Source organism: Phoenix dactylifera, chromosome 9 (assembly GCF_051530095.1).
Source record: "Phoenix dactylifera cultivar Ajwa chromosome 9, Ajwa_hap1_PhDact_Kaust_v1.1, whole genome shotgun sequence".
Classification (NCBI taxonomy): domain Eukaryota; kingdom Viridiplantae; phylum Streptophyta; class Magnoliopsida; order Arecales; family Arecaceae; genus Phoenix; species Phoenix dactylifera.
The window spans coordinates 25322190-25333627 of record NC_143198.1 but is presented as its reverse complement, the minus strand read 5'-3'; the positions used below and the strand labels follow the sequence as shown (position 1 = coordinate 25333627).

The following is an 11438-nucleotide window of genomic DNA, read 5'->3' as shown; positions in this document are numbered from 1 at the left end:
CCAGAACTCATCAAATTCCTGGATGAGTTAGGTTTATAGAGCCAAACACCCCAAACGGGCTAGGTCCAGATTACAACGTACCCATACCCATCGTGTTTTTCTTTTCTTTTTTTTTCGAAAGGCCACCATGAGCACAGAAAAGCCCAATCCTATTTTCGCTCAGCACTGCTTAGAAATAAATCCTGTTTTCAGTTATTGTTCTCAATATTATATCTGAGAGGTCAGCTAGGAGCCTAGGATACCTTTCCTAACTCAATGGGCATACCTTCCATACTGATACGAAGGAGAACCACCGGGTATCAAATATGTCATATTTAGACAGCCAGTCAGCTTGGGAAGCTCCTTTACATCCTTGAAACAGCAAATAAAGAAAGAAAGATTGGGAAGCTCTTCTATCATAGAGGATGCTTCCTTTTTGTGTGCGTGTGTGTGGGTGTGTAGGATACCATGTAGAGGCCTCGATGTCTAACAATTTCACCAGACCTTGAGAAACGATTCCACAACCGTCCCCAGACCACGGCCTGCAGGAGAGAAACCATGATCCCTTGAATTTCTCCCTTTCACCATTTGGAAAAAAATAAAAAAAAATAAAAAAGCAGTATAATCACCGCCAATGACGCAAGATTGGAAATCTCTCTAATTCCCTTAGCTGGAACATGGATATGGATGGACTACATCTTGTGATTGTCTCACTCAACCTTAGAAGATAGAAGTGTGCTCCAATGTTCGGATTCCGCAACTAGAAAGAAGCTGAGACAATTCTGTTTCATTTGTTTCTTCAATGGATAAAATTTTGGGGCACACATATTTGTTGCGGAGTATCGAGATATTCCGCATATCTGGATTTCATGACAACAACAATCAACATAAGTTTGTCTTGCCGAGTACCTTGAGGTTCGCTCTCTACTCCTGTATTCAGACATTTTACATTTAATCCCCATTGACCAGACTACGCAAAGGAAATTTAAAATAGATTGATTGTGCATATGGATTAAACACTGAATCGAACGAAGGACCATGTCCTAGCTCAGCAACCCCAAACCCACAAAAAAAAAAAAAGGAAAAGGAGATAAGAAGTGAGGCAGCAAAACAAATAAAGTACCATTTCTAGAAGCATACCCAACAATTTTAAGATAATTATATCATCTCTAGAAGAACCCACATGCTAGCACTACGAGAAAAGGAGAAAATGAAGACTACTCATGCGGTCTTTGGCTTGATTCTCTTCACCCTCGAGTACAGGAAAACTCCAGCGAGTGCCACACCAGTTCCTGCAATACAAATATTTTATTGGATAAGCTATAGATGTTGCAATTAGAGGCATCCAATAGATCTGGTCTAAGTTAACCACCACCAGCATCAAGTAGTTACCGAGCGAATTGATTAACGAAACAGGAGTTCTGAAAAAGAGAACTGAAGTCACAATGACTACCACCCTCTTCACACAGTTGCCCACGGAATGTGTTACAGGTGACACCTTTGCTAGTATCATATATGAAACCTGACACAGCATTTTCAAATCAAACCAAATGATAAAACCTAGCGAAGGGAAATTTACAAGAGAAAACAGGTGATGCGTAGAATTTGAAAAAAAAAAAAGAAGAAAAAAAGTACAGCATTTGTAACAGGTGTGATCAACAATAGGTAGAAGAAATGCAGGGATGGTGCACCAGTTTCTCAATCATTCATTCAGTTGAAGAACATGCAACCAGCCAATCATTTATGGAATGAATTTCATAGAACCTAGAACAACTACCAACCTATTCTCCACAACTTCCGTAAATCTTGAACCAATCACAAGTAAAAATTTTGGAAGCGCATACTGTCACAGCAAAGTAGAGACTATATTGGATCCAGAACTACTTAGGAATGATGAACTAGGGGACATCTTTACAAAATTTGTGTTTTAGAGCATCTTATAGCTGTTTGCACAAATGCACGCATATCATGCATTATATTGGTAACTTCAGTATATGAATCCACCTTTTTCTTATGACTGAAAAACAAGAGGGCCATTGACTTGGATAGAGTGATCTATAGCCCTGGTTAATTAGAACCAAGCGACTCCCCTGATGTGCAACTTCTACTATTACTTAAATCATATCGCCTTTACCACTAAATAATAACTTTAAGGGTTTACTTGGCCAACCAAAATCTTAGAACCATGATTCTTTATATACTATAGTAGGATTCAAATATTGGGTTGTAAGGGCATATGAATAGTTAACTGATATGGCACATGTCATATCATGCACCATATCAATAAATGGTACCAACTTGTATGCCCTTGGTATGGTCAATCTTGGCGTCTGAATTTATTTTTAGACCTTTTCTATTATGTTTTATTATTTTAATGCTATGTTTTTACATAAATATGTTGTCTATTGATATAAGTACCCTAGTCATTCTATTCAATGTGCACTGAAGTTTTTTTATTCCTATTTCAAAACATGGTTTCACATATTATGTAATTAAAGTTACATTGAAAAACTATATGGGTGCACTATAGATTTTCTAGAGAAAGAATACATTACCATATAATTAAACAACAATTTCCATGTTTTTGACGTAGAAATATAGTTCCTTACCCAAATACTACAACAAGTGACTGGCAAGCTCATATATTGATAGCCTAGCACGTATAGAGAAATGTATACCTATGTTTGTGCAACATATATTTCTGTTCAAGCAGAAAGTACTATTTGGTTTCATGTTAAGTGAGATGGTTTAGAGACTAAGATATATAATTTTTCTTGCCAAACTTCTAGGTTTCAGCAATGTTCAGGTAAAATAAAAATTTGAGCCTTCAAGCATCTTCATGAATCCAAACAAATGTTTGATACTAAAAGATATTACAAAGATAGATATTCTTTTGTCGAAAAAAGAAGACTTATTTCAAACTTTACAGTCATAACATAGTGTGATCATGCTTTTGCCTCCGATAATTGAACTGCTTTGTTGGTCAAAGTTTATAACTCTACAAATTACCTATATTTTTCCCAAGATGACTTCCCTAAGTACTAGGAGACTTGATTCCCAAGTCCAAAGCTATCTAAGTCTAAGACCATATCATGATAAAGCAAGTTATGTCTTATGATGAGATACCTAGTTGAATTAAACTATGAGAACTTGCCCAAAATGCATAATTTCAATTGTTGGCCCCCCAAACTGAAAATTGACTGCCATTAGTATAATACTACTATCTTAACCTTTTCCAAATTTACCATATGGAGATCAAGTTATGGATTTTATTACTTCTTGGTAGGTGATATTAGTTTGAACCAATTTCACAGTTTTCTTCTTAGACACTTAATGATTTATTTTAGCACTTCAAAACTCTTTAAAAATGCATAATTTCAATTGTTGGCCCCCCAAACTGAAAATTGACTGCCATTAGTATACTACTATCTTAACCTTTTCCAAATTTACCATATGGAGATCAAGTTATGGATTTTATTACTTCTTGGTAGGTGATATTAGTTTGAACCAATTTCACAGTTTTCTTCTTAGACACTTAATGATTTATTTTAGCACTTCAAAACTCTTTATCATATCGCCATTTTTTAATATTCAAAATGGTCAAGTTCATGTTTACTTCATTTGCTAAAGATGCAAACATTATCCAATACTGTTATTTTGATAAAGTTTTGTGTACCATCATCATGCACACAATAGTGTTCTATAATATCCTCATAGTTTCTTGATGTTTAAAACTATTAAATCTTTTTAGATGATTTTTAATTTTAAAATATAATTCAAGTTCTTGTAGCATAGAATTTTGTTTTTGACATGTCTATCTGAACTGTCAAAGAAACAATATAATGCCGAGCACACAATGCTTGAAAACCAATATTTTGCACTTTGTTCGGGCAAAGAAGTAAGTTTACAGGAGACAACTTTTGAATTGTTCACAAATTTCAGACTTTTTGTAGTTGAAGCAAGGCAAAACCAATATGCCACTCAGATTTGAGTTTCTGGCCTGAAAAGATAGCATGCTCTTAGCATTTGCACATTTCTGCTCTTAGATATAAAAAATTTAAGTAGCAATACCGAATTGAAAACATTATCAAAACCATCATTGGAGTAGTCACAATTGGATACAGTTTTAATAACTATAATTAATAAGCTAATCTACAGCCATGACTGATTAAGAGACATAAGTAAATAACTTGGATTAAGAAAGCATAGATGATGTAAATTTTCATCAATCATAACCTGCAAAAGCAAAGCACCTAAACTTTTGGCAACTACGATTCAAGAAAATAAGACATTGACAGCAAAATGTGCGAAGTCCAATATTCCAGAGATGACAACTATGACAGTACAATGTAAACCTAGTTCTCCTATATCTGTAACAAGTCGCCCAGAAGGAATGACTGCTTAACCAGTCAATAAAGAATCCAGAATCTGTTCAACACCTCAATGCATTTCTCCAATTGTTGTGCATCAATTCAAAGCAGTGAAGAACATGGTTTTGCGGAGTAATTTACCTATAGACTAGATGCACAGAAACAAAGAGTTTAGAATGTCTCACCTGTTGATATGCATGAAAACATAGCCCAGCAATAAGGGCTCTCATGTATATCTGTTTAACATTCAAACCCTGCAAAGCCCATAAGGAGAAGACCAAAGAATATCATCAGCATTAAACGTTTACAGCACCATGAATATTAACATATCAACATTATGATTGCTCATGTGCATCAAGATTGGTGCCCACAAGGTATTATCTTTGTGGAGTGCAAGCGCCAAACATGCATTATTCTAAAAGCCAATATAGACACCAATTCGATGCAGATTTAAGTACTTCCAGCTAGCAAAGACTCCATGAAAATTCCAAATCAGATATTTGCATACACATGTACATATATAGTATGCATATTACACACTCACATGTACACACAAACAGATGCATATGCATCATGCATGCACACAAACATATATTAGAGTGTATTTGCCAACATCATAACATCATACTCACAGCAGACTGCACAAATGAAGGAGTGAACTTGGTGCCTTCGACAAATAGAGTTACAGGAGCTAACAGGAAAAATGACATAATTGTTATTATCGAGAAGAGATTTATGTTGTCCAGAGATTCCTGTTAAGAGCAGAAAACTGGTCAAGAATAAGTACTAGGAAAAGCCAGCAGCAAAATTAGCTAATGCATTTGCCTTTTTTATCAGCTCTAGACTTAGTAATAATAAAGAATATTAAAGAAAGAACTAATTATATAAAGTTGATTAAAATATTAATATAGAAAATAAACTAAAATATTTTTTTGTTCCTGGAAATCTGCATCACCTCTTTCTTAACCATGAGCTTTTTGCTGAAAACATTGCGAGATTGGAAGGTCACATTGGAAGCCATTGCACTCCAAAATCCAGCCCTGCTTACAGCAGATAAAGAGTATATAAAAATAACCCCTACTCCACTATAATATTTTTTTTTAAAAAAAAAAACACTCAAACTGGATGACTGGAGGGAACAAGAGGGAGGGGGGAGCATTGAATGAAGACACTGAAAAAGCTTTAAGTGCTTGTTGCAAACAAATGCCTATGTTGCATTAAATTTATCAGCTGAGTTTTAATTCTACTAAATGACTCACCAGTTAAAAGAAGCTTCAGTCATAGATGCCAATGCTACACCACCAACAATCGGCACAAGAGACAGGACAACCCAAACAGTAGGCAACTGCATTCACATTCAACAAACGATTACTGGTCTAAAGAGCAGAAAATCCCAAATTATCAAGTTGCAGGCTCCAGTTTAGACAAAATGCAGCTTTATGGTTGTACATGCTACATGATCAACATCCAGAGGAGTTAACCTTCCTCTTCTCTTATTTTATCACAAAGACATTTATAAGTCTTGTTCAATTATATATGTTGACGCATTTAAATTGCAACCAAAAGGCATAAGATTATGAGAAACCAACATGTAGCCAATATTAAAATAGTATGACTTGCCCAATTACATATTGGAAGATACCAATGGTAAAACGAGGCAACACCTCAAAACAGAACATGATCGAGCATAAGTTTGAGCATGTTGTAAAATACAGCAGCACTATGTGCTGAGAATTCTGGTGCATAAAAAAAATGACAACAAGAATCACCTCTCCCAGGAACAAGGAAGAAAGGAGGACTGAGAAAAAGGGCTCCATAGCTTTGATTGTGTGTGTGAATGATACAGCAACTTTTCCCAGACTCATATTAGTGAAGAGGTTGCCCATTGTGTGGACCACAGCCAGTGGCAGAATTGCTGCAAGCTGAAAAGAACTCATAATTAGATACAATATATCTGCATTACATAATTGACCGGTTGCTCATAATTCTCATCTAAGCATCACATCGCGATACCTGTGAAGAAGAAATCTTTGGTCTCCTGTAAAGATTAGTCATCCACATAAATAAGACAAGGGCAGTCCCAATAGCGAATTGACATGTTGTGATGGTTAATGGGAATGGAAAAACCTTCAGAACCTGAGACACATGGAAGCAGTAAATTTACTTCACAACTTATCTCACATCAGACTACAGCCTAGCCCAAACAACCCAGTGATTATGTCTAAGCAAAAAAGTTTCTTTACAATATTTAGCTTAACTGGAAATTAAATCAATCTGGTGTTTCAACTTAAAGGGAAAATAGCATAAAGAAGAAATCATCTAAAGAACATTCAAATAAAAACAACCTAGCTTTTAATCTTATTGATCATTTTGCATTATTGATATGTCTACTTAGTAAATCAAGCCTTGAATTCCTTTAGAAACAGTGAGGAAGATATTTATGAATGAAGTTCAAAGACACTCCACTACAGGTTTAAGAAAGGAAAATAAGGTACGATCCAATATCAATATCTATCAGCTTTTATCATGCATACTGAAGCGACTAGTAAATACTGATATGCAACATCATGGGTTAGCAGTATGGACCCCAGTATAAATTACCAACTTCATATGTACCATGAAGTGGTAAAAGACAGAATAGTTCAAACTTCGTTAGAGCATTCTTGTCCAACTTGTCCTGCATTATTTTGTTCCCTGAAGCCAAATCAGACCAGTCCCAAGCCAGACCCAATTATCTACTACGATTACAAGATGCTTAATATATATGTTGTCATCATATCAATGTAGGAGCTAACAATGACACCACCATAGAAACAAAGTGATCAGTCACTATTACAAATTCAATGCAATCTAATTTTGATGACCAGATTTGTATTCGATAGGTCAAGTTTATGATTAGATTTTTCCTAATAACATGCCTTAATTTTGAAAATAAAGGAGAATAGATAGAGATGCCTGTCCTTAATCAAACAGCAAATCCTAAAGCTTAAATTATCAGAAAAAAATAGAGAACAAAAATAACCAACTATCCAGTGTACAAGTTATTTCCCTCATCCTAAAGATGAAACCCTGCCAAACTTACCTGATTCCCTAATATAACTAGGTTAAGTAATATTTCTCTAAACCTATAAAGATTATGATTGGGGGCTCGTTTAAGCAAATATAAGATAGAACCATATATTTCCATGACCTGAAATTTGAGCCTAACTTCATCAGAAGACTTTAGCCATCTTTAAAGCGCTATAACAACAAAATTAGCTAAAACCAGCCAAACAGAAGTCGATGAGCTTGTGATCATTTCGAACTATGCGTCCATAAACCTATACGGGCATTGGTGAGTCCAAAGAGAAATTTTTGATAAAAAAATTGTGGGCTCATAAAAGAAACATCAAACCTAATATACTATAACAATTTGAACATATCATAGCTTATGTTCTTTTTGATGTTAAATGAATACTCCTTTTGTATCCAAAACAGGCGAAGTTTCTTTAGTTATTGCTTTACAGCAAGATCACTTCCGGAGAAAATCCATAATTCTGAGTGATCCTCTTTTACCTGACTCCACAGATTTCAGGGGATTGAGTTTGTCTGAAACTTACTTAAGCCAGATAGATGCATAAATTGAGGTAGTTTCGACACTGAAAAACAGTTCTGGGCAAGGTTGTTGCTTGTCATAATAGAAGATCTACAACTTGCAGTGTTTAGACAAATGACCCTTTTTCCAGGTGAATAAGGATGCAAAATCAAAGGCATATGCAATTAAAAAACTTTGATGCATAACAATCCACAGCAAGATGTAATAAAAGAATAAAAGAGATGCATAACGACTGTAAAATAAGTTCAGAAAAGCAAAAAATCCTAAACCACAATCTATAAATACACATCAAGAACTTAAGCCAAGACAAGATTAAATCAAAGAAGATTTAATCATGTCTTAATGATAAAAACTGAAGAAAAAGCAATTCAAGATTCAGATTCAGTGGATAGAATTTTTTTTTTTGGTGCCAGTAGATAGAATCTTTGATCTGCCTTCCATTAAAAAAAAAGAAAAGAAATCGAGCTTTGCCCAGACGTGGGACACTCAGGAACGGAATTCCAGATCAAAATCCAAGAAGACTGGCTCACAAGATCCCTCAACACCACTAAATAAATAAACCTCTCCTCACTGTGATCGGTCCAGATAAAGACAAAGAAAGAAGAAAAAGGGGGTTGAGGAGGAGGAGACGTGCCTGCTTGTTATAGATGTTGAAATAGATGTTAAAGAGATACCAGAGGCCGAAGAGCGATCCAAGCTGCAGGGTTCCAAGCAGCCCTCCACCGCTGCTGGTCTCGCCGCCGGCCCTCTCGGGGACGGAGGAGCTCGCCCTGGCCACGAGCACCTCCGCCCTCTTCCGATCCGGCGCGTGCGAGCGGCCGGAAGCCCAGCCGGGGGCGCCGACGAGGCGAGACGAGAGAAGGGGAAGAGGGCGAGAGAGGGCATTCCGGATCGGCGATGGTTGGTGGGAGCGAGTCCTAAAGAAGGATCCAGCGCTCGGGCTCGGCCTCGAAGGCCTTCGAGACCGGAGGAGAGGGGTCGAGGACGACAGACCAAATGCAGCACTCTGCATCTCGCTTCCTTTGCGTTGCCTCTAACTCTCTCTCCTTCTCTCCTTCGCTCCTTCTCGTTCCACCCCTAGTCCCCACCTTATAAAAAAATGAGAGAAGCGTTTGGTAGCATCGGTCGTATCGGCGCGGACACGTGGACCAGGTTGTGTGCATGGGGCCGGTTGTATCTCCTTCCTTCGCACGAAATCATCGTTGGATCATCCACCGCACAGATCTCAAACCGCTCCGAAGGCGTCATTTATCCGACTGCACAGATCTCAAGGCGGGTAGCTGATGATCCAACGGTGGTCTCGCTCGAAGGAAGGTTAGGTCAATCATCGTTCGCGCCAAAGATACACCTTTAGATGGAAGCCAGTGCGTACTTTTTTTTTGGGTTTCTATAAAGCCTTTTGAAAACTTTACCTTTTTTTTTTCCTTTTCTGTAAAGCATATGCAGCCACACGGGGGCATTGACACGTGCACGTTTGTTTCAAAACCTAGAGAGAGCTCGGCACGCGCCATACACACGATTGATGGCAGGAGACTGACCGTTCTCAACGAGCGTGATGAATGTGAGAGGTGGTATGGGTGTGAAGCGATTTAGGTTGTCGTGATTAACGCTTACAACAAAAAATAAAATAAAATAAAATAAAATATGTGGACGGCCGATGGTAAGTAGAGATAAAACCCTAATGCTTCCATCGTGTGTATCGCATACAAAGCCGTGGGTGAGGCAGGGTTGTCTGATCCATGGTTCCTCCCCTCAATCGGCCTTCCAAATTTTTGTTGCGATTGTCTTATATGTCGATCCTATTCAATTTTGTGTGAACGGTCATGATCTCCTAGTTTAATTATTTTGTTTTTAATAATATATTTCGCAACAAAAGCCCACATTGTTTAATTTTATGGGTTGATACATGTCCATCTACCGCTCCTAAACAGTTTGCTTCTATATATAGGTCAGGCAAGTATGGATAACTAAAATAGAGACTCGGCTTATAAAGAATTCTTCATTTGCTACATGGACCATTATTAATACATCGATATTAATATATTAGGCCATTTTTAAAATTTATTACTTAATCTATAAAAAGTATGAATGGTATTGGTATTGATATGCTCAGCCATCATTAGGATTTTTTTTATTATAATAGAAAGTTGGCTATTAAAGTCTTCTATTTATCATAATTCATTACACTGTCATATTGCATTTTCAAAATAATTGGAAAAAGAAAAAAAAACTGTATGTATTGATGTTGGTGCATCAAAGCAAATCATTGATGGCATATTCTTCACACGATTACTCGAAATAGTTAATACCATGTTCTCACGTTCAAAACAAAATAAAAGAAGCATATAAGATGATAATAGTGTAATTCTTGTCCGTGTAAAGGGAATCTAAAGCAATTTCAATTCTAGCATGCTTTAGTTAAATTTCTATATTATATTACTTACTTCTATATTACAATAGATATCTTAATATAATATAGTATTATTTAATATAATCCATTAGTCAAATATTATGATAATTCCAATATTATAATACATATATTATATTATCTATTATATATCAATTGTATTTGGACAATTAGTAAAATTTAGTATTATATAATATAAATAAAACAAATATAAAAATTATTGTACTAGTAGCACTAGAATACATAATTATATTGGTTGGATATAGTAAAAATTATAGTCATATTATATTATTTAGTCATTTATGTATTGTTGTTCTTATACGTTATATGAACTTCGAGGCTATCTAGCGGCTGTGCATCCACCTCGGGTGGTTTTGTTTGTGTGGAAGGTGGCGTGGAGAGTCTATCTTCCATATTCTTTTTATCTGTTAGCGGGCTGCTCAAATTTGAGAGTGCGCCGTAGCTTCCTTCGGGCTGATGCAGAGGTGGATGTCAACAGAGGAGTTCTTGACCTTCCTGCAAGATTTTATCCTAGAGGCCAACCTTTGTGGAGTAGGGGATTAGGGCTGGCTAGATAGGAATGCTAGAGTTTTTAAGGATAGAGGCGCACATCTGAGGCTAATGGTAGATCGAGCCCTTATTCATGCGGCGGAGGTTCTTAACATTACTATATCGTCATCTTTTGGGTTGGTTAGAGAAATTTGGGGCTCTCACTCCGCTCTTGTAGCACCCAAGATTATAACAGCATCTTGAGAGCCTCCACCCTTTGGTTTTTTCAAGATGAACTTCGACGATAATGTCAGCGAGGGAGAAGGCAACGAAGGTGCAGGGTTTGTCATCAAAGACCAGGAGGCTAGATTTGTGGAGGCTAGGGGTCGACGGATCTTTGAGCAGACTCTGATCGATGCTAAGCCCAGAGCTGCATGAGAGGGTGTCTTCTATGCGAGGCGAGTGTTGGGCGCGAACCGTATCATCCTTGAGGGGGATTCAGTCATAGTGATCGAGTGGATTCAGGATCCGAATTGTATTTCTGATAGAATACGACTGATCCACGACATCTGTCGACTTTTGAATGAGTACGCCTTCC

General features: G+C 37.0%; 1 protein-coding gene across 1 annotated transcript; it reads right to left on the bottom strand.

Annotated features, from left to right (window-relative positions):
* Positions 1-963: 963 nt before the first annotated feature.
* On the bottom strand, positions 964-9030 carry LOC103709292 (phosphoenolpyruvate/phosphate translocator 1, chloroplastic-like). Its single transcript, XM_008794571.5, has 9 exons — positions 8579-9030; positions 6363-6485; positions 6119-6271; positions 5609-5694; positions 5305-5389; positions 4982-5101; positions 4535-4603; positions 1372-1501; positions 964-1271 (listed from the first exon to the last, which is right to left on the bottom strand). Exons 1-9 carry the CDS (start codon positions 8954-8956, stop codon positions 1201-1203), a joined length of 1215 nt encoding a protein of 404 aa, XP_008792793.3. The 5' UTR covers positions 8957-9030; the 3' UTR covers positions 964-1200.
* Between the last annotated feature and the right edge of the window lie 2408 nt (positions 9031-11438).